We start from the raw sequence: 26,256 nt of genomic DNA, 5'->3' as shown, positions 1-26,256 counted from the left end.
TGGGGATTTACCCCAAAGATTCAGATGCAATGAAACGCCGGGACACCTGCACCCCGATGTTGATAGCAGCAATGTCCACAATAGCCAAACTGTGGAAGGAGCCTCGGTGTCCATCGAAAGATGAATGGATCAAGAAGATGTGGTCTATGTATACAATGGAATATTCCTCAGCCATTAGAAACAACAAATACCCACCATTTGCTTCGACGTGGATGGAACTGGAGGGTATCATGCTGAGTGAAATAAGTCAGTTGGAGAAGGACAAACATTATACGGTCTCACTCATTTGGGGAATATAAAAATTAGTGAAAGGGAATAAAGGGAAAGGGAAAGGAGAGAAAATGAGTGAAAATATCAGTGAGGGTGACAAAACATGAGAGACACCTAACTCTGGGAAACGAACAAGGGGTACTGGAAAGGGAGGTGGGTGGGGGGTTGGGGTGACTGGGTGATGGGCACTGAGAGGGGCACTTGATGGGATGAGCACTGGGTGTTATGCTATAGGTTGGCAAATTGAACTCCAATAAAAAAAAAATTAAAAAATCACCAAGCAGCCCTCTAAACCAATCCTGCTCAATAGAGCTTCCTGCGACAATGGAACTGTTCTTTATCCACTGATGTTATAGTCCCTGGCCGCATGCCACTATAAAACACGTGGGTGATGAGTATTACCACGGAGAATGGAAATTTTAATTATGTTTCATTTTAATTCATTTTAATTTTAGCAACCACCTTTGACTAGTGGCTGCCATATTGGACACAGCAACTCTAGATCAATTAATTCCACGTTTTCTACCTCTTCTTGAACCTTCTATCTCATGGGGAAATGCTTATGGTATTTTTTTCGCTCCCGATTAGTTTTTGTTTTGAGAAATTAATAAGGAGGGAGGGATCTAAAGGGTCTCATAAAAATAAAGCACAGCAGTTCATTTGGACCTGAAAATTGGTTTTGGTAAAAATACAAAGCAAAGTCTCATCTGTGCATGTACTTTTCTGCACTCAGAATATATGCTTAGACAGGATGAAGAGCAGGGCAACATGCAAAGTTTGGAAATAGCCCATTTGTCCCAAATGTGTAACCCCAACAATCTACGTATTGAGCTGTGTCTCTTCCTGCTGTTCTCCTTTGCAAACACTAATACTCACTAGATCCTTTAATCTTGTTGTAAAATGTAGGTAGACCTGGATCTACATCTGCATCTGTATCTTCCAGAGCCTATTTGTCTGGGAACTCTGAAAGAGAAATCTCTACTTCGCAGCAGAACTCTTATCCTTGCTTTAAAAACAGATCTGCATACGCCAAGGTAGATTTCAAGAGTTGGGAGAAAGAAAATTCCAGGCAAAATATTCACTGAAGATCATACTTTTCACCACAAAAGCTTCTCTTTGATGAGCTCTTGTTGCTGACAAAGGATGTCATGCACTTTTCACAACAAATCTCTCCTGAGAATCCCTGTATCACATTCAAATGATGATGTGTCTCTGGTTTAGGATACTAGGTAATATTTTACCCAAGAAAGAGAAAGTTGAACAGTGACTGGAACCCAAGATAGTTTGTCTACGGAAGTTGTGTTTTTCCACACTAGTCTACATTCCAGTGCCTTGGACCGTGCTATAGTTTCTCAAAGAAGCCCTTTCTGCTGGAGAGTTCCAAGTAGAAAAATATTTCTCCGGTTGTGCTGAAATTTGCCTTCTTGTAACCAACCCCCCTCCCCATCCCCAACATCAACATGCATCAGCGCTTGTTCTGTCCTTTGAGAGGACAAGGGACCAGCCAGTTCTGGCTTCCCTAGGATATTTACACGGCCATCCTGTCCCTCTCAACCCTGGCTTTTGCAACTACAGGATAAACACACACGGTCCACACTCATTCCTCCTACAAGATATTTTCCAGACCTTCTATCACCTGATCACTTCCTATAAAGATAAGAATCTGTTTGTGCTTTTTTAAGGAGTCTTTATAGAGTAAGTCGTTCATTCTGAAATTTTAAAAGCCCTACCACCAGAACATGACCCTTCATATCTGACCTAAAGATCGCAAACTACAATCTAAAGTAATTACCCCTAGTTCTATCCTCAAAGGAGACATTAAACAGCCAGTTGTCTGCGTGAGAATATTTTACATTTTTAAAGGTTATTATTTGCTCATTATCTTTTTCCTCTCTGGCATAAATATTTCCAGCTCTAGAAAATTTATCTTTATAAAGTTTACCTCCTCCCCCATCAGCAATTTCTACAGTGCCTCTTTCATCTATATCCAGGTTGCTACAGAGCTTAGGACAGGACTCAATGTGGAGGTCAAGCTCAAGCTTAAGCAGAGAGAAACTATTGACCTGGGCTCATGCTTCATTTTGTTCCTGGTTGTGCAACACAATAGCAGCTACTCTCTAATGAGCGCCTACTATGGGCCCTACCCCATGCTGGCGCTTTCTGTACTGATTTCTAATCCATAATTCCCCTTGGAAAGGCTTCAACTCACATTTACAAATAAGGTCATGGTTAGAGAGGATAAGTAGCTTGTCAAAGTCACAGAGCTAGTGAGTGGCATTGAACCCAGGTGTGCGTAGCTCCAAAGCCCGGGCACTTTCCTCTGTGCTGAAGATGTAATGGGTCTTTTCCAAAGGGCAAAAAATATCCACCTGCCCTCAGACCACCCTGAGCCAATGGGAAATACACAACCCGCAAGAAACACATTTCCTTCCTCCAAACAATGCAGCGTTTGGCTGTGCCAGGGAACGTCTCTTAAATACACAGTGAAAAATCCTCACTCAACCCATACTCTGGTCATTATTACCCTAGACTCATTGCCTCAGAGTCTCAACCAGCAACTCTAATGGCCTTTTAGATGGAAATTTAAGTCATTTAGCAACACACAAAAAAGTGTTGGATAGAAGTCCAAAAGCATTTCAGGCTTGGCCTGTGGCCCTTCCTCATAAAAAAAAAAAAAAAAAAAAAAAAAGAAAAAGAAAAAGCTAAGAATTGATGGGAAGAGGGTGGAAGGAAGGACTTTGTGGAAGGCAAAGAGAGTTAAAGTGATTGGAATAGAGTGTGCAATTAATGAATATTTGTCCAGTAAACAAATAAGATGGGCTATGCTGTTTTAAAAGAAAAGAACTTGCCAAGTTTCTCTTCATAATAATTTTTATTCAATGGGCTGGCCTACATCACAGATACACACATTCTTATTTAGGAAACTAATTTGAATAAGAAAGCATACTCAAAAGAAGTGTTTGTTTCCTTTTCTTGCTGCTGTTGTTTTGGGGTTTTGTTTGTTTTTGCCTAACCAGGGAGCGGATGCCCTAAGTAGATGTTACATGGATAGCTGGTAAAAATATCAAGTATGAATATAATTAGGATGTGATGAGGATGTGTGGATAGGAAGTTCTTGATTAAATGCATAGCCGGTGCGTTCTAAGTCCCCAGATCCCTGCTCAGTCCTACAGAAATGCTTCTCGGTTCTGTTTTCCCTGCCATAATCCCTCTCCAGAGTTCACAAAGACGTTCTGTTGTTGTGCAGGAGGCAATCACATGGATCATGTTGATGCATTCTATCATTGGAATAAGATCTTTCTGGAAAAAAAGAAAAAGTTAAAGAACCTCTATAGGGTACTCATTCCAAACACTGCATCTAATTGACATATGTAGCTAATTCTGAATGAGCAAGTGTAAAAATAATAGCATGGGCATAGAAAAATGCCAATTTGGGAAATGATTGATTAAAAACTGAATATGGGGGGATCCGTGGGTGGCTAAGCAGTTCAGCGCCTGCCTTTGGCCCAGGGTGTGATCCTGGAGTCCTGGGATCAAGTCTCGTGTTGGGCTCCCTGCATGGAGCCTGCTTCTCCCTTTGCCTGTGTCTCTGCCTCTCTCTCTCTCTCTCTCTCTCTCTCTCTATCTGTGTCTCTCATGAATAAATAAATAAAATCTTAAAAAAAAAAAGGAGTATGAATGATTTCATTTCCTGTATATATCGTTCTCACATGCATCCAGAGCATCTTTAGGTCAATATTATAACCACCTAAGGTTTAACCATGTCTTCCTATCTACCCAATAATTTCTCAACCACTTTTGACAACAGCCCTTTCCTCTGCTACCCTGATTGTCCATACCAATAAATAGTCATAAGACAGATGAATAAGGCTATTTAGTGAAGTCAGTACTGCCTCACAGTAGCATAATCTCCTCCATACTTTGTTGGCATCTAACCTTTCACTCTTTAAGGCTCAGTTTAAATTCTGTCCTTCCTGACCACCATTATTTTGACAATTCTTTTCATTTTTATCCCAAATTCCATAACCAGCTGTACTCTATACCACAAAATCAGCAATTTGCATTCCATCCTGCTTAGTTCCTTAAGTACTGAATGTGTGATTCCATTTTATTTATAAGTCTATTGTTAAGGCCTCTGAGGGTAGGCACTTGGTCTTATGTTTATTTCAGCCCCCACAGAGCTCTGATTATTGCGGAAAAATCAGTGTATTAGTCTGTTTGTGCTATTATAACAAACATACCACAGACTCTTATTTTGGCTTGAACAACAACAATTTATTTTTGCATGTTCTACAGGATAGAAGTCCCAAATCAAGTGCTGGGAAATTCAGTTCTGGTGAGGCCTCTCTTCTTGGCTTGCAGATGGCTGCCCTCTTACTGTGTCCTCACATGACCTTTCCTTCATGCACAAGCAGAGAGAGAGAGAGAGAGAAAGAGGGAGATTTCTGTCATGGGGTGACTGTTCCCCTCCTAACAAGGACACTGGCACTAACAGATTAAGGACCCACCCTTATGACTTCACTTAAACTTAAATACCTCTCTACAGGCCTTATCACCAGATATAGTCACATGAGAGCTTAGGGCTTTAATATATGAATGTGGGGGGAGGAGAGGACAGGATTTAGTCCATAACACGCAGTGAGAATTGTAGAAGTACTTGGAGATCGGAGAACACACCAGAGAGGCTCACGGACATTCTTTCTGAGCCATCTCTTACCCTCCATCATAGTTGGGACTACTGGTTTAGAAACCTTCTATCAGATTTTCCGAAAAAACCTGACTTTTTAAGGTTTTAGAAATAAAGCAGGGAGAAGGGAAACCGAGGCTCAAAGAGGTAGAGTACTAGTCCAATGGCCACCTAACAGTTAAGGAGCTGGGCTGGAATTAAAGTTCACCGTGCCTTCTAAGCATGTTCATCATTTGAGGCTCTGCCTCCCAGTGCAGAGAGAGGAACCACCTGAACATCTATTGTGCCTACAGCCTCATATCACTACAGTGACTCACTCAGTGGGCTCACCCAGTAAATACTGAAGGGATTCATAAATACAGGAAAGATTTCTACTTAGTCTTTACTCCTATCATTTTAACCCCAACATTAGTCGTTCATTGTATGGAAAGAGAAATAGGAGAAAGAAAAGCTATATGTCTTAGACCTAGAGCTGAGATCCAAATCCAGGTCTGGTCTGTACTATTCCAAAGTTTTGCCCCTTTCTCTATTCCCTGCTGTCTCCATGTACTTCTGGAAAGTGAAAAGTGAGCGAAATCATCCCTTGGAGATGGTAATATTCTTTTAGAGACCAGTTTGCATCAACACCCCAGGGATGGAACATCAGAATTCCCTGGGAATTACAATACTCAGTAGATTCCATGAGCATTAGATACTAACAAGCGTGTTGTTTTCCCTCACCTTCTTGTAGAGGGGAGTTCTTCAAGAAGAGCACGAACAAGCTGATCGGGATTCTACTCTGTGCTTCCACGTCCCCACATCTGCCTGAGACTGAGACACCCCAGGATCAAGAACGCAGAATCCCCCAGCCAAACCCACCTCCACCATGGGGGCTGCGACTCGGCTGTTGGCGGGCATCCTCCTAGCTTTGCTCACCCTCACAACCGAAGGTGGGGTCCTCAAGAAAGTCATCCGGCACAAGCGAGAGAGTGGAGTGAATGTCACTCTGTCCGAGGAACACCAGCCAGTGGTGTTTAACCACGTCTACAACATCAAGCTACCCGTAGGTTCCCAGTGCTCGGTGGACCTGGAGTCAGCCAGTGGGGAGAAAGAGCTGGCCCCACCTTCAGAGCCCAGCGAGAGCTTCCAGGAGCACACGGTCGACGGGGAAAACCAAATTGTCTTCACACACCGCATCAACATCCCCCGCCGGGCCTGTGGTTGCGCGGCAGCTCCTGATGTCAAGGAGCTTCTGAGCAGATTGGAGGAGCTGGAGAATCTTGTGTCTTCCCTGCGAGAGCAGTGCACCACGGGAGCTGGCTGCTGTCTCCAGCCTGCCGAAGGTACACCCAGCCCCTCACTGCCCAGATGGGAGAAGTGATGAGCATGGCCAGATCTGTCACTTTGATTCCAAAGCACCTTCCCTGGGGACTGGCCTCACAAAGTGTTCATTGAGAAGAGATTATATGGTCAGATAAATGTGGGGAATGTAACCATCTCCACTCTGCTCTTAGAGAGCCTTGATGACAAATGCTTCTCAGAGGAGTTTCTAGGCCCCTGAGAAGTCTTGCTCGGAAAAACCTTGTTTCACTTTAATGACCGGTTTCTAACACCTATTTGACCATGAGATCTACACATTCTCTATCCCAAAACCTATAAGCACATTATGAAATTCCTGACCCCAGATCACTCTCTGAAAAGTGCTCGTCTATGGCCCTATCACCTCATTGTCCCAGCAGGAAAACTAAGGCCCAGAAGGAGGGTAGGATGCCTCATGGTCCTGCCACAAGTGGCCGAGTTAGGACTTGAACCACAACCACAATCTCCCACACCCTGGTGTTCGCACAAAGACACAGCGCTGCCTGTGGTCATGCAAAGTCTGGAAACTGGAAAAATGTTCCAGTTTAAAGGCACCAACAACCACGATCACAATATGCATTGAGCCCTCTTTGTGCATCAGGTGCTGTCATTCTTTACCTCATTGAACCCTTCCAACAACCCTTTGAGATAAGGTTGAATACTCCCATTCCACAGATCTAACAGCTGAGACTCAAAGAAGTTAACCAACTGACACATCATGACAACCAGGGTAATGAGAGAGAGGAACTCTGAATGCACCGGAGCTCACGCACCGCACCCCCCTCTCCCCCACCATTGGGTCCTTTTTTCAGAGATTTTGACACTTTAGAATTATCTTCATCTTCACTGCCTAGAGTTAGGGCTATGGGAGTTTTGTCAGCTTCAAATCAGAGCTGAACATCTTTATTTCTGCCACCCTGAAAAAATGACCAGAAAGCACTTTGATAAGTTCCTTCAAGAGTGGACCTAGTCCCTGTAAGCGGAGGGGACTATAGGACATGCTCTAAGTTTCCAGGGGAGGGGGGAAAATGTTTCTTTAGGCACAGATTACTTTATCTTCCACTTTCATCATCTGCCTGGCAAAAAGCAGATGAAGTTACACAATACGATGAACGCTAAAGAAGGGGTTGAAGTCATCGTCTAGTGCGGTGCTGCCCAATAGGAATATAACGTGAGCCAGATATGTATTCCTGACTTTTCCCAGTCTTCACATTAAAGAAATTAAAAAAGGAACAGGTGAAAATAGTTTTTAATCAACTATTTTATTTAGCTGAGTGTAACCAAATCATCCAATTTTCCTCCTGGAATCAACACAAAAATTGTTAATGGCCATTTTGCATTCCCTTCTTTAAACTAAGTCTTTGAAATGCCGTATGTATTACCATGTGTAGCAAATCTCAGTTCAGACTAGCCACGATCCAGTTTTTTCCTACTAGCCTCATGTGTCCAGCGGCTCCCCTGCATGAAAACGTATGTTTAGATTCTCACCTTTCAAACTATTTGTTCTAATGGCCTTCTTCCCTGCTGTGAGGAAGGAGAAAAAACATATTAATGCGACTGTATTTGGGTGCAGAGAAAATGGAGTGAGCTTTGTTTCCTCTCCTTGGCTCCATGGAGACTACACCAGTCACTCCTGCAAGCTGAGCCAAGACATTATGTAGACTTCAAAGAGCTGGAGTCATGTCAACCCTGACCATGTCTTTCTCAGATTAACCCACCACTGCAGCCTTCGGGATGAGGAGGAAAAAAGATAGATAGACGCACAGGAGTGCTATGGGGGCAGAGCCACATTGAGAGTCCTAGAGACAGAATGAGAAAGCCATTCCTGAACAGCCTCATTTCAGTTACGGAAAATTAGAAAGTTTGGTCACGTCATAAACCCACATACTGACTTGAGTCAGCCCCCCCCCCCAAAAAAATAAATCCAACTCTGCAAGAGAAAATCACAATGAGAACAACAGTAGGTCTGTGGTGTCCTCGCTTAACCCTGATACACCGCAGGGAACTAGGCTATTGGTCCCACTTGACCGATGAAGAAGCTGATCTCCAGAGCATCTAACTCCCTTTCCAAATGCAGCACAGCTCCTGAGCCAGATCAGAATTGAGCTCAGATCAACAAATATTTCTTGTGTGAAACAATTGTTCTCTTAATGTGTCTGACCTTGGCTAGGTGCAGGAGAAATCACAGAGCCCAGCATAACACATTCCACGAGGCAATGATTTGTGATCCCTGGGGTCATGGGAATACTTGAAAATTTGATAAAAACTATGGATCCCCTCCAGGGCTGGGGGTAGAGGGGTGCAGACACACACACACACACACACACACACACACACACACAGAGCTACACACATAAGTACACAATCTTTGCATGAGTGTGCAGGTGAAGAATTCGTATCTCCACTAGTCAGATGTCTGTTCCCACCCATCCGCGCACAAGGCAACCAGTTTTCGAGCCACATAGAAACCTGAGAGTGCCACCGCCTTCTGGCTGAATTTGAATCTGGGTCTGGCAGGCAGTGCCAGGGAAAGCCGCAGCTTCTGCTCAGCTGCCCGCCTCTGCTCTGTCGTTGCAGGCCGCCTGGACACCAGGCCCTTGTGCAGCGGCCGCGGAAACTTCAGCACGGAAGGCTGTGGCTGTGTGTGTGAGCCGGGCTGGAAAGGCCCCAACTGCTCGGAGCCCGAATGTCCCGGCAACTGTCACCTGCGAGGCCAGTGCCTGGACGGCCAGTGCGTCTGCGACGAGGGTTTCACGGGGGAGGACTGCAGCCAGCTGGCCTGTCCCAGCGACTGCAACGACCAGGGCAAGTGCGTGAGCGGGGTCTGCGTGTGTTTCGAAGGGTACACGGGCGCCGACTGCGGCGACGAGGTGTGCCCGGTGCCCTGCAACGAGGAGCACGGCAGGTGCGTGGAGGGCCGCTGCGTGTGCCAGGACGGCTTCGCGGGCGAGGACTGCAGCGAGCCTCTGTGCCTCAACAGCTGCCACAACCGCGGGCGGTGCGTGGAGAACGAGTGCGTGTGCGACGAGGGCTTCACGGGCGAGGACTGCAGCGAGCTCATCTGCCCCAACGACTGCTTCGACCGCGGCCGCTGCGTCAACGGCACCTGCTACTGCGAGCAGGGCTTCTCGGGCGAGGACTGCGGCCAGCTCAGCTGCCCCAACGCCTGCACGGGCCGCGGCCGCTGCGAGCAGGGCCAGTGCGTGTGTGAGCCGGGCTTTGCCGGGCCCGACTGCAGCGACAGGAGCTGCCCCAACGACTGCCACCACCGCGGCCGCTGCGTGCACGGCAGGTGCGAGTGTGACGCCGGCTTCGGCGGGCCCGACTGCGGCCAGCTCCAGTGTCCCAGGGGCTGCAGCGGCCACGGCCACTGTGTCAACGGGCAGTGCGTGTGCGACGAGGGCCACACCGGGGAGGACTGCGGCCAGCTGCGGTGCCCCAACGACTGTCACAGCCGCGGCCGCTGCGTGCAGGGCCAGTGCGTGTGCGAGCCGGGCTTCCAGGGCTACGACTGCAGCGACATGAGCTGCCCCAACGACTGCCACCAGCACGGCCGCTGCGTGAACGGCATGTGTGTCTGCGACGACGGCTACACCGGGGAGGACTGCCGCGACCTGCGGTGCCCCAGGGACTGCAGCGACCGGGGCCGCTGCGTGGCCGGGCGGTGCGAGTGTGAGCACGGCTTCACGGGCCCCGACTGCGCCGACCTCGCGTGCCCCGCGGACTGCCACGGCCAGGGCCGCTGTGTGAACGGGCAGTGTGTGTGCCACGAGGGCTTCACGGGCGCCACGTGCCAGGAGCGGAGGTGCCCCGGCGACTGTCAGGGCCGGGGCCGCTGCGAGGACGGTCGGTGCACCTGCCAGGAGGGCTTCACGGGCCCGGACTGCGGGCAGCGCTCGTGCCCCAACGGCTGCAGCGGCTGGGGGCAGTGCGTGGAGGGCCGCTGCGTGTGCAGCGAGGGCCACGCCGGGGAGGACTGCTCCCAGGGTGAGTTGCTGCAGGAGCCCGTCCCGGGGCGGCCTGCACAGCCGCAGCGCATGACGCGCGCACGGGCCACCTGTCACTGGGCCACCCACCGGAGGGCTCGGAGGCTCAGGGCGGTCCTGGAACTGTCCCAAGGCCACCCCTAGCTCGTGCACCTCGGAGCTGCTGTCCGAGTCTACCCCCCTGGTCTACACCAAGTGTAATCCCCGGGGCCCTGTGGTGAGGGAGATGAAAGAAAACAGCCGTTTTGCTAGACGTGAGCCTTCTGTCCTACTCCCCACTGACACCGAACCCCAAAGAACCTGAATCCCTCTGTCTGAATGGAAGCAGAAATTCAGCACAATTTGAACAGACAGTGAGATTACGTAAAACCGTTTTAAACGCACACCCAGCTAGAGAATAAAGGCCAGTGAATCACTTAGGAGGCAGGGAGGTCGTGACTAACTCTTAACTCAGTTTTTCATGACTATATTTGACCCCAGGGATTGCAGGCTCCTGAAAGGAGCGCTATCCAGACAGCCCAAGGCGCAGTATACAGTAAGCGCTCACTAAACCCGGTTTGAGTAAAAATACAGCAAAGAATGACACTGCGGGCGTTGGGTGAGAGTCTTGTTTGTGGTCCTCTCACCCACCCACACCATACCTGCTGTAATAGAGAATTTCCGCCCTGACTAAAGTGTGGTTGAAATGAATAAATAAATGTGGCTAATGTGCCCAAGGCAGGGAAGCCTAGCTGGGAGGAGCGCCAGGCTAGCGGGGAGGAGGTGTGAGTCCCAAAGTTGATGAGATGAGCAAAGCTAGGCAAGTCCCTCGGCCTCGCTCACATCTAGGAAATGAAAGAATTGGACCAAATCAGCCCCAGGTCCCCTTCCAGCACATGAGGGGTGACCTTGAGTTCAGAGCAGGGAGCTGCACTCAGGCGGCCTGAAGCTGAGCTGAGGTCCAGAGAGTAGAAAACTCAGAGGGGCCAGGTCACGAGGAAAGCTGAAGGCCGCACTGCGGACTCAGGACTTGAGCCCGAAGGCCACCAAAGCTTTTCAGGTCGGGTCACAGCAGGAGGTCCTTGGTGAGTTTTTCATTTTAGGGAATGGGAGCTGGATTGTAGGGCTCTGTGATAGGCAGTGGAAGGGACAAGTGAAGGGAAACAAACCGACAGCGAATTTTATAGGGGACCCGACTGACCCCGCCTGACCCCAGCCGTCCTTTCGTATTCCTGCCAGTGTCCCCTCCGAAAGACCTCATCGTGACAGAGGTGACGGAAGAGACCGTAAACCTGGCCTGGGACAACGAGATGCGGGTCACGGAGTACCTCGTCACCTACACACCCACCCATGAGGACGGCCTGGAGATGCAGTTCCGCGTGCCCGGGGACCAGACATCCACCACCATCCGGGAGCTGGAGCCCGGCGTGGAGTACTTCATCCGCGTGTTCGCCATCCTGGAAAACAAGAAGAGCATTCCCGTCAGCGCCCGAGTGGCCACTTGTGAGTGCGCAGAAGGCTCCCCCAGCCTCCACAGCCTCTATTGCCCTTGGTTTGCCCAGGACACGACCCACCCCCGTGACTTACTGCTTCACCTTTGCCCCCATAGCTGCCCCGCTGTCCTTCCATCGTTGCACCGATGAGGACCCTGGCATCCAGTCCAGCCCATTGAAACCTCCTTTAATGCAACCCCTCATCTACTACTTCATTCAACTCACAATAACCCTGTGAGATCAGGACAATTATTAACCCATTTTACAGATGAGAAAGCTGAGGCTGAAAGGTCAGCATCGCATCCCAAAATCAGACTGTTAATAAGTGCTGGAAGTAGGATTTCATCCCTGGCGGTCTGGTTGCAGGTTTATGCTCTTAACCACTCTACCACGACCTTTCTAGGGCGCTCATTGTTCACATATCAAAAATAAATAAATAAAAAATAAAACAAAGAGTAGAAACATTAGGGTTCCAGTTACTCCTTTAAGAATCCAACTTCAGCACAATTAGCCTCACACCTAAAGAGCAAGTTGTGGCTAGAAACTGGTCCTTATTTTTGCTTAGTAAATATACCACGGGCCGCCACGTATCGAACGTATGCTGTGGGCCAGGAACCATGCCCAGCGGTCTACAGGCAGCACATCGCTGAGTCTTCTTTACATTCCCTTATGTACCTCTTCCTCCTGAGCAAAGAAGCTGAGGCTTGGGCGCTTCGTGCAACTTGTCCCTGCACACAAAACTTGCAGTGGCGGAGCTTAGATTCGAGCCCAAGTCTGGCTGATTCCAAACCCTGTGTTCACATGGCTTAACCCTGTGAAACAGCCAGTATTTACCCATATGGTGGGTCCTAATGCTAATTTTCATACTGCCCGGCGGTAAACAGCATCCCGGATGTGGTCAGAAATAGAATCCGGCTCTGACAGGGCTGGGGCACCCACCAGTGGGGCTTGGGGGAATCATCACTCTGTCACCACCACCACCCCAGATATGCAGCCATCCTTCCCTCTGTTCTTCCTGACAGACTTACCGGCACCTGAAGGCCTGAAGTTCAAGTCCATCAAGGAGACGTCTGTGGAAGTGGAGTGGGATCCTCTGGACATTGCTTTTGAAACCTGGGAGATCATCTTCCGGAATATGGTAAGGAGCACAGAGGAGCAGGCATATTTGGCCTCGAGGATCTGAAAGACGGTCCCAGGGCTCTACAGACTCATATTGGCTTTATTTCCCTAGCTTCTGGGGGAGGACAGGGCTGTGGTTAGCCCCCGCATGTTTTCCCCTATATCTAAGGGGTTTCAAGAAGTCGGTAAGCGTAGCCCTGAGGGCTGTGAACTCAAGTAGATGTTAAGCCATCTCTGGGTCCCCTCTGCTCCTCATATTCTGGCAAATTTCTACTCAGACACAAAGAAGAGGAAAAATGACCTCTGTCTCCCGATGCCCCAGGCATATCTGAGGTTGAGCATCCTTTCTGTCTGGGCCTTAAAGCACAGAAGAGGCGGGGAATCAGGTTCCTGAGACCGAGCCCGGCCACTAACTCACTGGGTGCCTATGGGACAACCAGCCAACTTCTCTGATGCTTGCTTCTCGGTCTGTCATGGGAAAGATGGAATCTGTGGCTCTAGAGCTACTTTGGCTCTCACATTCTGTCCCTTGGCTGAAATGTCACAGGAGTGAGTAGAGAGGTTAGCAAGAGAGACACGTCAACTCGAGAAGTGTCCTTATCATCTGTGTGTCCCCAGTACCTGCCACGCTGATCGGCAGCCCAGTGAGAGTTTAGCGAAGAAGTGGATGTGGAAGGAATGAGTCACAGAGAAGAAGAGGTTGGCACCTCCTTTAGGTCTTACCAAGGTCCTCCTGTCTTCCAGAATAAAGAAGATGAGGGAGAGATCACCAAAAGCCTGAGGAGGCCAGAGACCACATACCGGCAGACTGGCCTGGCGCCCGGGCAAGAGTATGAGATCTCTCTGCACATCGTGAAGAATAATACCCGGGGCCCAGGCCTGAAGAGGGTGACCACAACCCGTGAGTACCACCTTTAGTAGCGTAGACACTGTGACATAGCTGACTGTCCCCCTTAGTGCCTCCGCTCGATAGCATTTCCTCTTACATAGCTTCTGCATCGACCAGATTTTGCTACGTAAAAAAAAAAAAAAAAAAAAAAAAAAAACAAGCTTAAAACAATGATTCTGCACATTGGTGATTTGGGGTTGGGCTCTGCTGGGCAACTCTGTTTGAGACCATGTTTTGCATGCTCGCTTATGCATCTGTGGGGGCTGGGGGCTGGTCGGCCCTGGGTGGCCTCAACGAGGATGTGCCTTTCTGCTCTCTCAGCCTCCAGCCTGCTAACCTGGGCCTGCTCACGTGACACTGTATCACTCTGTCAAAGCAAATCTCAAGGCCAGTCCAGACTTAAGGGGTGGGGAAACAGACCCATCCCTTGATGAAAGGAGCCTCAAAGCGATTTCAAAGGGGGCACAGGTATAGGAAGACAGATAAGAGAGACCACGGTAAATAACCCACCACATCATCTAATACTCCAGTCCTGTGAAAGAGGTAGGACACATATTATAGCTGCTACTTTTCAAGAGTAGAAACTGAGACTTTGGGAACCTAAATCACTCTAACAAAGACCACATGGTTAACAACGGGCCGCCACGAGGCCACAATTGTCAGTGAGGATCTAGTTTTATGACTTTCACCTCAGTTACCACTGGCATTGACTAGGAGCTGGTCTATGAAGAGTGTCCATCCCGTATCTCCAGTAGAAACTTAAGTGTCACTCAATAATAAAGATGTCAGAACTTCTTGGAGGTAGATCAGAATTCGGCACTACTAGATCCCTTGGTGGGGGGGCGGGGGGGGAAGAAAGTCTGAATTTGGAATCATTCTACCAAGAAGCAAAATCATGAACATCAATAAATAAATAAATTTATTTTGCACTGCCATTTGGGAAAACCTTTATCTCCTTCAGGATAGTGTATGTGCCAACTGTATAAGGAATTGATTCTTTTTGGCAAGAGTTGTTGGAAAAATTAAATCTGTTGACTAATGACAAGAAAGAACATCTTGCATTTAAATATTTGCACATTTTGCCTAGCTCAGAGCCAACTCCTAGATTGTCTCCTCTATAAGCAAGTGTTTTCCATCATTCTGACACCATCCCTCTGTGGTAGGTAGAGAGTGGTATCAACAGGAAAAAAATCATTAGATCACCAGAAAGGCATAGAAAAGACCCAGTAAATGCTTACCTGCTGTAGAGAAGGCACACCGAAACTACACACACACACACACACACACACCAAAAAAAAAAAAAAAAAAAAACACCGTTTCTTTTATCTGCCTCTTTCTTTTTAGTCTAACTCCGGGGATTAGCTGCTTTATTCTTCTTGCAGGACAAACATCCCAACACCTGAAGTTCCATAATCACATAAATATCAACATTGAGAGGCAGACATTTATGTGTTCATTTTGCTGATAGCTGAACTTTATCCAGGTTTAAAGGTTAGCCTTAAAGTTTGGGTAACAAAGCATTTTTGGCTCCTCCTCTCTTCTTATCTGTATAAGACTGTATCATAACTGTTTCTGGCACCTGGATGCTTTTGAGAGTCCTTTAAAGGAGCAAGAGCATGGGCTGTGGACCCAAACAGACCTGAGTGTGAATTCCAGCTTCATTGCTCACCATCACCTTGTGCAATTCTATTTCTTTAATCCTATGACCTACCATCAGGAAAATGGGTTTATAGTGTCCTTGTGGGGTCATCATGAGAGTTAAGACATACATGACAAAGCATTGTGCTTGACATGTAGTCAGCACACAGCAGTGCTAATCTCCTCTTATTCAAGGGTCTCAAGGGTCGCTGGGGGGGTGAGGGGGAACATCAGTGAGCATAACTCAATCCCAACTTCTTACAAAACAGCTGCTAAGGCTAGTAGCAGGCGTGGTTTGGGTGCTTGCTAGCATCTGTAAGAACACAGGACAGGCAGGTTCACTGTTGCATTGTAGTTTTGTTTTCATTGTGTATCTTGTGGGCTCATTGTCCATAAGCTGAGACTGATGCGCTAAACACTTAGAAGTCAAAAAATAGACTCTGCAGGTTTCTTATAATCAGATATGTCTTATCCCTTCTTCTCATTTTCCATATAACACTGCAGTTCCTTTCATCTGATATCTCCTCAACCAATGCTGAAAACACAAACTTAGCTATTTTTAAATTGAAGAAATAAAGAAACATTGACTAACTGCCTAAATATCTTAATTTTAGGCATTTACCAAATGCTTGGTCTGTTTTAATGTGTGCATTAAAATGGTTTATATACTTAGAAAAAAAGAATTAAGACATAAATGACAAAGTCTGACACTCTGCTGGGAATTAAAAGGGGTCAAAGACCCACTCTCTAAATAAATGAATTTAGATCCCTATCTAAATTGAATAATACAGCTTGAATAAACTATAGAGAAATATGTTACAAAAGAGTGAAAAAAAGTGCATGAGGATTCTCTTATTTTTAATTGTGCTAAGACTATTTAGAATGAGATTTACTCTCTTCATGACTGTTGTCAGCTGCAGACACTGTGTTGTCCAGCACATCTCTAGAACTTACCATACATAACTGAAACTTTATACTTCTTGGAGGAGGGTGTATGTGCTCCTCTGATTACAACAAGGGTCAAAGAGGACACGTAAGTGGGGTTTCGAGGGATGAATGGGAGATTTTTAGAGGGAGCAGGATCAATCTCAGGACGAAGACACAAAGGAACAGCAAGTGCAGAGGCCAAGAGGCTAGAAATAGCATGGCATGCCTGCCATCACAACACAACAACAGAACACACACAGTACAACACGACAACAGGAGGGTGGGTGGGGTGGGAGGAGGGCTGAGATGGAGGCACAAAGATAGCGAGACTTGGGACAGCGGTGACTTTCTGCCTGAATTCTTTCCTCATAAGTAACTTTCCACACCTGGCCAAGGCAGGGGTGGCCTCAATTTTGGGCTCCATAATTCTGATGGAGAAGTTACCAACCATCCAGGGAGTTTTGCCTAATTAAAAAGTCAGAGAGACTAAATCAATGTTTTTTTTGTTTTGTTTTGTTTTTTAAATGAAAAAGGCCCTTAGCATGTTTCTTCAACTCATGAGAACCGTAGTGATAATAATAACAGGGCAAGGTGCATTTATCATGTAACTGCCATGCTCCAGGCTCTGTGCTAGGTGCTTTGCAAGCATTATCTCCTTTAATGTTCAGTAAAACAAACCCTGCAAGGTGGTTGTCATCATCTTTCTCTATAGCTTGTCAAATGGGAAATCAAGACTCAGAAAGACAAAATAAGGTCAGTTGGTCAGTATACACTGAACTCTCCAGAAATGGAACTGGACGGTTGGTTGTAAGTCCCTCTCTGCTCAGTGCCTGACGCTGGCCCCAATCTCTGAAACTACTCTGTCATTTGCCTGTCACAGGCTTGGATGCCCCCAGCCAAATCGAGGTGAAAGATGTCACGGACACCACTGCTCTGATCACTTGGTTCAAGCCCCTGGCTGAGATTGACGGCATTGAACTCTCCTACGGAATCAAAGATGTGCCTGGTGACCGTACCACCATCGATCTCACACATGATGAGAACCAGTACTCCATTGGGAGCCTGAAGCCAGACACCGAGTATGAGGTGTCTCTCATCTCCCGTAGAGGTGACATGTCCAGCAACCCGGCCAAAGAGACCTTCACAACAGGTAACAGGCCTTCCCCTGTCAACAGCCATGAAAGAAAGGATTGTGTCTTCCAGGCTCCTTTGACAGTAGGAAAATAGAAAGGGAGATTTCATTCCTTTAAATGTTTATTTTAAAATATTGTAAGAGTTAGACTTTAAAGGAAAAAAACTATACCCACATAACCTTCTAAAAAAAAAAAACAGCAGACATAGAAGATGCTGGTCTCACAATCTCAGACCAAAAAAAAGTGCTGATTAAAATAAAATTCAAATAAATATTTTCATAATGAAGTATAGTTTAATAAAGCATAGTGACAAAGACACCCATAACCTCTTAGCCTGTGGCATTCCTTTGAAAGTCCCAGAGTGTCAATCACTAATTCCATAAATATATTTTGGAGCTCAGAAAGCACCATATGAGTTATTAGAAATACAGTGATGGGCACAATAGACCAGTTCTTAACATTCACGGATCTTATTTATTTGTAAGTTTCTATGTAGTTTTTTTAAGCATAAAATCTGAGGAGCTTGTGAATGACTAGAGTATCACATACATCAATAATAGGGAAAGGTAAAAAAAATAAAATGAAATCAAATAAAATAATGGGGAAAGGTGCCAATATGTAGTATTTATTTAGATCTGTGCATCAAGTATTTGTGTGGGTGGGGACGATTTTGTCATTTTGCTCCAATGGCAGGTGCCTTTCATGTCTCAGCTTGAATTGTCAGACTCCCAGTCTCCTGGGCACCTGTGTTTTCAATATCAATGTCCCTTCCTCTTCCAAATAGGCCTGGATGCTCCTAGAAATCTCCGTCGTGTCTCCCAGACAGACAACAGCATCACCCTGGAATGGAGGAATGGCAAGGCAGCTGTTGACAGTTACAGAATTAAGTACGCTCCCATCTCTGGAGGTGACCATGCCGAGGTCGAAGTCCCAAGGAGCCCACAAGCCACCACCAAAACCACACTCACAGGTGAGCTTCACCTCCCAAACCCAGCCGACCCGTCAGGAGGCATGTCCTTGTTTTGTAGCCCTTCACATAGAGAAAATAGTGCAATTCCCAGCTATCCCTCCCACTTGGACTTCAGGGAGACAGTCTGTAGAACATACCAGACAATGAGAAATCATAGCTTCCAGCAACAGGCAGCTCAGAGCTATTTTGATGATCCTTTGAAAGTCTTTCCAGTTTGGGGCTGACTATCCACCTGCATGTTCTCTCTTAGGTCTGAGGCCAGGAACTGAATATGGGATCGGAGTGTCTGCTGTGAAGGCAGATAAGGAGAGCGATCCAGCCACCATCAACGCGGCCACAGGTGAGACACCCCTGGATCCCCGTCACCTCTGGGCTGGTGCTGGCAGATGTGCTGGGGCTCAGGAGGCAGAAAATGTACTTTGAAAGGAACAGTACATGCTCAGAGGAGAAAGGGACCCCTAACATCATTTAGCCCAGATGTCTAATTCAAAAGTAACATAAGCACACGGCATCTAAATGATACTGAAGGGGAATGAGATTTTTTTTTTAGGAGAAATTGGAACCAGATTTTACAAGAAATCTTTTAAGCTAGTAATCAGTTCAATTTTTTAATAAACCATGAACAAATCAAAACACATCTGGGAGGTTTTCTCTTAGAAAACACTTGACTTTCATAGTATAACCTTGTCCTACAGATGATAAGTAGCAGGAACATAGTTTCAGACTATGGATAAGAGTCCACAGTCTTTACCCATTTTCATCCTGAAAATGCTCTTTTTCATTTGCTCTTACCCATTACATCCTGAAGCTCCAGCCTCTGGATGAGGGTGGTGAGGAGCTGTATGATTTGAAGCCACTGATTCTTTCTTCAAGGTTTGCTTTGTTGTTTTTCCACCTGGAAATTTTGTTAAAGAAAAGAAAACTCTTCCCTCTACTTCTCCACCAGTCTCCTCCTTACTTCCCCCAGGGACTGTGAAGAAAGAGGTCCAGTGTGCAAAGAGGATGTAGATCATGCCTCACGGGGCTTCCTCATTATGCAGGACCCAATGCTGAACACTTGCGCACCTATTCTTTTTCATCTTTTTATTTTGAAGTAATTGTCAAGTCACATGCTATTGTGAGAAATAATACAGAGAGATCCCCCTAAACCCTTTGCCCAGTTTCCTCCAAAGGTCAACAACTGTGTAACCATAGAACAGTAGCACAACCAGGAAACTGACACTGATACCATCTATCAACTTTATGCATATTTCACTAGTTTTACATGCATTCATTTTTGTATGTGTATGTATTTAGTTCTATGTGGTTCTATCATAAGCAGCCATCAATACAGTTAAGACACAGAATAGTTCTATCACTGGGGTCACTTTTGTCCCCTTTATCATAGCCATGGGCACCTCCCTCCCGCCCCCTCTCCCTAACCCTGGGCAATCCCTAATCTTCTCTTCATCTCTGTCATGTTGTTATTTCAAGAATGCTACATAGAAGGAATCATACATACAGTATGCAGCCTGCAGAGACTGGCTTTTTAACTCCACATAATTCTCTCGAGGTCCATTCAAATTGTTTCTTGTGTCAATAGTCAGTTCCTTCTTTTAGATGCTTTCAATCGAGTAGTATTCCATGGTATGCATACGCCTCCGTATTCTTTTTAATCTTCCAAAATTCCAACAAGGCACTGTACAACAGCACCCTAGAGAGGGGAAAACAGACTCAGACGGAAAGCCACCTGCAGCCACATAGCCCCTGGATGGCAGAGCTGGAATGCGAGCCCCCAGCTCCCTTTCAGCCCCAGAAGCAGCCCTGCCTTCCAGCCTTAGAGGCGTGTTAATCTCCCTGCTTTCCTCCCAGACCTGGATGCACCCAAGGACCTTCGGGTGTCTGAAACTACAGATACCCACCTGACCCTACTCTGGAGGAAGCCTTCAGCCAAGTTTGACCATTACCGCCTCAACTACAGCCTGCCCTCAGGCCAGCCAGTGGAGGTGAAGCTCCCCAGAGATACCACCTCCTACGACCTGAGAGGCCTGGAACCTGGGAAGGGATACTCCATCCTCCTGACAGCAGAGAAGGGCAGGCACAAGAGCAAGCCTGCACGGCTAAATGCATCCACAGGTGAGGTCAGCCTCTGAGCTCCCTCCAGACCCTCTGTGGGGTCTAAGGTTCGCACACCCATAAGTCGGGCCATCTTCATAAGGGTAAGTCAGGGGAGGAGAACAAACAACTTTCTCTACTTATGCATCTTCTACGGAGCACTTTGAAGGAGATATTCACTTACCATTTCCTCTCTCAGCTGATTCAGCAGTCTTCTTGCTGGGAAATCACTAGCATTTTTAAGATATTTCTTCCCAAGAGAACTGAAAGCATCAGGGTTTGTGTTTATCTTTGGTGGTGGTTGTTGTTGTTGTTCTTCTTCTTCTTTTAAATTAATTAATTTTGTGCATTTTACAGAGTCTTTTAAATTGTTTCTTATTTTTTGGCCCCCTTCATGAGACTAACAATTAATTTACTTTTCACTTTTTATTTTTTTTCAAGAAAGATGACCAAGATTTTGGTAAGGATGTTTTGATTATTTCCTGCTAAATGTTTTTTTAAGTTGACTTCTTATTTATTTATTTATGTTTAGTAATCTCTACACCCAAATTTGGGGCTCAAACTCATGACCCCAAGATCAAGAGTTGTGTACTCCACTGACTGAGCCAGCCAGGCACCCCTACCACTAAATGTTTTTATTTCAGGTCTTTTGCTTCCCTCTAAGGTTACCTGAGAAGTTGCATATGATCCTTTGAGGCTTGCACAGCACCATCCTCGTTTTCTTTCCTCCTAGTCTTAAAGAAGCAAACTTGATTTTTCCATGACAGCTAAATCCTGATTGCCAGTGTTCCTTCTTCCTGATTATCCTATTCCTTGTACCTGCTGCCACAGTTCCTCAGTAGCCAAGTTGAAAAAATAATCAGGAAAAAAAATTTCATTCTTCCTATATGAAAAAATATGTGCACATATAATTGTGGTCCCAAACTATTCAAGAAGTATAGGTGGAAAATGTTAATTCTTCAGGGCTTGGCAAGTAATAGTTTTTCATTTCAATTTAATTAGTCTTTATTGAGGACCCACTGAATACATTTTAGTGTGCTGATATTTGAGGGGGAAGTGGGTCATGTACTCGGCATTGTTATTTTTACTCATGTGTTCCCTGTCAGTGGGGAAGACTGGATAGTCGGAATGTCAGACAGAACAATGTCAAGGAAAGGGGGTGAATGGGAGAATCAGGGGCAGCCAGAGAAAGGGTCATGGCAGAGATGTTAGTCGTACACAATCTCAATAAGCAGGAAAGAGGTCATAATGATGGGCAAATTTGTAAATGCCTTGAAGAGTCTTTGTCATTTATGGGTACCTTCACCTGCAAAAAAACAGAGAACTCAAAAAATGTCACTTAACCAAAATGGAAGTTGATTTCTTCTCCTAAGGTGAATCTGAGACTAGGTGGTTCAGGTCTGGCATAGCAGTTCCAAGTTATCAGGGACTTAGGCTCCTTCTCTTTTTCTGTTCCACCATTCTTAGTGCTTGGTCCATTCCCAAGGTCACTTTCATGTCACAATATGGCTGCTGCAGTACAGCCTTCATGTCTCTGAATGAGGCAGCCAGAAGGAGGAAGAACCAAAACCAAGAAGGAGTACCTCCTAGATGAGTCTTTCTGGAAACCTCACCATTGACTTCTGCTCATATTCATGGGCCACTCCAAGCTATAAGCAAGTTTAGGGAAAGTGGTCTAGTTCAGCTTATTCCTGCCCACATAAATTTGTTGTTTATAAGGGAGAGAGAAGGGATATTTGGTAGACAAAGAGTAGCTTCTTTAGAAAGTCTATGGTGAGCTCAAGTGGTCAATTCTATTGACTCTGCACACGTACTGCTTCCAACCCAGCTATGAGATGATCATCAAGGGTGATCTGGAGGGACAGTTGAATCCTAGATAAAGGAGGGGCAAGATAAACTCCAGAAGAAAAAAATCTATGGTAGAGATTTGAATGTTTCAGCTTTATAAACATGAGCTTGTCATAAGATGTCAAGGGACAGCAAATGAACCAGAAAAACAAGAGAGAAGGTATTTCTCTTCTTTTTCTACTTCCTCTCCTGCTCCTCTTCCTTCTCTCTCTCTCTCCCTCTCTCTTTTCACCTTTCCTTGAGTTTGACAAATGCTATATCTGAATGTTTCCTATCTTTACTCAATCATTTTACCCTCTGGCCATAGCTAGGTTATCTCCTGTCTCCAGAGGGGAAGCCCCAGGCCTCAGCGGCTCCGGAAGATGAAAGCATTGAAGGGAACCACAGGCTGGAATTACTTGGTCTCTGACTAAGAGCCCAGTTTTGGCATCCCAAAGACTCAGTGGTTTCATTTCCCTAGTCATGAATCCTTCGTATGGTTTCATAAAAATCATGTTGTCTATTTAAAGACATCCTTCATTTCAGGAAAAAAAAAATGTGCAGAGTCCCTTTTATTGGCTCTTCCTCCACAGTCTCCAGAATATTTTTCCCTGTGGCTTTCTCCATGTAACAGCTTTATTTTATTAAAAGTGAGGTGGATGTTTCTTTCCTTCTCCTAAATTCTATCTTTTCAAGTCTTCAACATTTAGTTGACCAATAACGTTTACAACTGAGCTCTATGGGCTAAATTTTATGGATACTAGATCAATTAGGCCCAGATTGTGCCTCCAGGGGACTTGTGGGTAAACATAGGAACAGACAACAACAGAACACTCTGCTTGCTAGAGTTAGGGGTACAGAGGGTAGAGCAGAAGTGCAGGATGACTTCTGGCATCAGGAAAGGCTTAAAATGGCAGGAAGCTTTTGCACAGACACATAAAGGCAAACAGGACTGTGTTGAGGAATATGGAAATAAGTACAAGTGTAGGCACTTAGCCTTACACATATAGGGAAAAAAAAACATATGGAAAGAAAAAAAGAAACAGATAAAGTGGGAGCTCTTGGGCAAGTGTATCATGTGGCTGTGAGTCCTGAAATATCAAAGGGCTATAGGTTCAAACCTCAAAAGAAAGGGGGTCCTGGTTCTGCATCACTAGATTCTTCTTTTTCTTTTATTTTAAAGATTTATTTATTTATTTGAGAGAGAGAGTTCGACCAGGAGAGGCAGAGGGAGAGAGGGAGAGGAAATCTCAAGCAGACTCCACGTTGAACACAGAGCCCAATGCAGGGCTTCATCTCATGACCCTGAGATCATGAGCTGAGCTGAAACCAAGAGTTGGATGCTCAACCAACTGTGCCACCCAGGAAGCCCCATCCCTAGATTCTTAATAACAGAAGTCTGCAAAGTGCTGCTGATTATCCATGGGTTTTATGGAGAAAATGTGGAATTGGCTGTCCCCAAAGCATTTTTTCCCAGGGAATTCCACAGCTCTAGCCACGGAATTGAGCCAAAATGCAAACTTTTTCCTTAATGCAGAACCAAATTAAACATATGCATAAGCCAGCTGCCCATCTCACACCTGAAATAAAATCCAAAGACCCTACCACAGCCTATATGGCCCTGCAGACTCTGGCCCTTCCAATCTCTCTGACCTCACTCCCGACTCTCGTCCTCTTGTTCACTTCACCATGGTCCCCCTGGCCTTCTCGCTGTCCCTGAGTATGCCTAGCCTGCTCCTACCTTAGGACACTTACACATGCTGTTCCTGCTGCATAAATACCACTCCTCTCCCAGTGGTTCATTGGCATCTGCTTCATTTCATTCAGCTGGAGTGTCCTCTCAGTAGACCTCTCTGGCCACAAGTCTTAAATGGTGTTCCCATCCTGATTTATCCCTTCATGCTACTCCAGAATTCTTCATGACAACTTACCTGGCCTAATGTTATTCAGTATTGGTTTATTTGCCTATGACCTGCCTCCTTCTACTGACCAGAATTGGTTCTATTGTCTCCCTTATTCAGGGCTGCATCCCCAGTGCCTTAGACACAGCCAAGCATGTGCTTCGTGAGCATTTGGGGATTCCCGCTGCACCAGAGGGGCAGTGTTTCCATTGAATCTCCTTGTTTTTTTCCTTCTACCTCTGCATTAACCCAAATTCTCTCTCTTTAGGACAATGGGAAGGGAAGTTACTCTGCTGTCTTTAATTAAGCTTATTCTGGATAGAAAAGGAAGGAAAGAAAGGAGAGGGGAGAAAGGAAAGGGAGGATGAAGGAAGGGAAGAGAACGAGGGAGGGAGAAAGAAAGGAGGGAAGGAGAAAGAGAGACAGACAGACAGAGAGAGGTAGAATGACATTAGTGTTGAGGAAAATCAGTGTGTGCCAGGCATCTCTCCCACCCTGCACCCCTGCACCCCATTTATATTCTGATAACTCAGTAACACTGCTATGAATTTGCTGTGAGCAGTAGAGACACAAAACAGTGAGAATATGTTAAACGAAAGGCCAATAAAGCATCTTTCCATACTTGCATAAGACTCAACAGTGACACCCCAGTAATTCTCATGGGTTTGGGAAGCAGAAAGGTGGAAATTTGCTTATAGTCTGCAAGTAACAGAGAACATTCTGTTCTGATGCCATTTTGATTCATTCATGGAGCAAACTCGAATTTATTCAAATATTTAACCATCCAACAAATATTTATTACTTAACTGCTATGGGTCAGGCAATGCTGGTGTATCTATAGATAGAACAGGAAGGCACACAATGATGCACGTTGCGGGATCCCTGGGTGGCGCAGTGGTTTAGCGCCTGCCTTTGGCCCAGGGTGCAATCCTGGAGGCCCGGGATCGAATCCCACGTCGGGCTCCCGGTGCATGGAGCCTGCTTCTCCCTCTGCCTGTGTCTCTGCCTCTCTCTCTCTCTCTCTCTCTCTGTGACTATCATAAATAAATAAAAATAAAAAAAATGATGCACGTTGCAATGAGAAAGAGACCAAAACCAGAAATATAAGAATATAACTAGTCTGCTTTAGAGGGAAATGTGGGAAGCTTTGGGAGCAAAAACTTAAGTAACCATTCCAGACCTAAGCAAAGGGAAGGAAGGCTATCAGAGAAGGCTTTTTGGAAGATGTGACACTTGGCTGAGTCCTCAAAGAGGAAAAGGAGAAAGGAATTGCAGAAGGGGGTAATGACATTTCCAGCAGGAGGGACAGCATGTGAGAAGCTCACAGACGTGAGCAACTAACTTCATATTAGTGGAACACAAGCTGCCCCGTCCTGCTGTATGATGGAGCAGCAGCACAGCAAGGTATGGGGTTGGAGACATTATCAGAAGCTATCTAAAAAGGGCAGTGAATATCATGCTAAGGGGCTTGGACTCAATAATTGACAGTTATAAAGAGTCACTGAAAAGTTTTAAAGTAGTCAAGGCTTTTAATTTTAATTCTCTTGACTTTACAAGATAAGATCAAAGCAATTAAATCTACCCTTTGGGATCCTCAGGCTTGAATTTGGCCGTCCACCTGCTGTGGGAGAATCACTCTCTCCCATTAGTGGACGCTGAAAGTGAATTCCTAATCAGCTAGCACTCGGTAACCACCATCTACAAGATGGTGGAAGATTTAAAGTTGGCAACATCTGAAGGCTGAGAGTTGGCACAGCCAGAAATTCCTCCAGGCCAGCTGGTCAACCCACCATGAGCATAGAAATGGGATTTCGAAATTCTGATTTCCCAGGCCCACTGGCATTGTTCAGAGGGTAGATGCCAGTGCACAGCTGTAAAAAAAAGACAACAGCCTTTTCATAAAGAAATGCCAAGAAATGCAATGTGGAACTATACAGCGGAAACGCTGGGCTCCTGGGGCAGTAAGGCCACCAGCATGTCATTTGCTGTTGAAATGTAGAGTCTG

At 46.1% G+C, this 26,256-nt stretch overlaps 1 protein-coding gene across 10 annotated transcripts in view; it reads left to right on the top strand.

Moving 5' to 3' along the window:
- Window positions 1-26,256, top strand: part of TNC (tenascin C) — a 92,441-nt gene that overhangs the window by 22,462 nt on the left and 43,723 nt on the right. For all 10 annotated transcript variants that reach the window (XM_072842523.1, XM_072842524.1, XM_072842521.1 and 7 more), the window contains exons 2-10: window positions 5,688-6,279; window positions 8,873-10,282; window positions 11,500-11,763; window positions 12,776-12,891; window positions 13,617-13,773; window positions 17,207-17,476; window positions 18,244-18,429; window positions 18,680-18,769; window positions 20,281-20,544. In XM_072842523.1, the coding sequence (XP_072698624.1) occupies window positions 5,823-6,279; window positions 8,873-10,282; window positions 11,500-11,763; window positions 12,776-12,891; window positions 13,617-13,773; window positions 17,207-17,476; window positions 18,244-18,429; window positions 18,680-18,769; window positions 20,281-20,544 (3,214 nt within the window). In that variant the 5' untranslated portion in view covers window positions 5,688-5,822. The remainder of the gene's footprint in view (window positions 1-5,687; window positions 6,280-8,872; window positions 10,283-11,499; window positions 11,764-12,775; window positions 12,892-13,616; window positions 13,774-17,206; window positions 17,477-18,243; window positions 18,430-18,679; window positions 18,770-20,280; window positions 20,545-26,256) is intronic.

The sequence above is a fragment of the Canis lupus genome, chromosome 10, assembly GCF_048164855.1.
Source record: "Canis lupus baileyi chromosome 10, mCanLup2.hap1, whole genome shotgun sequence".
NCBI lineage: Eukaryota > Metazoa > Chordata > Mammalia > Carnivora > Canidae > Canis > Canis lupus.
This window is presented reverse-complemented; position numbering and strand designations above follow the sequence as displayed.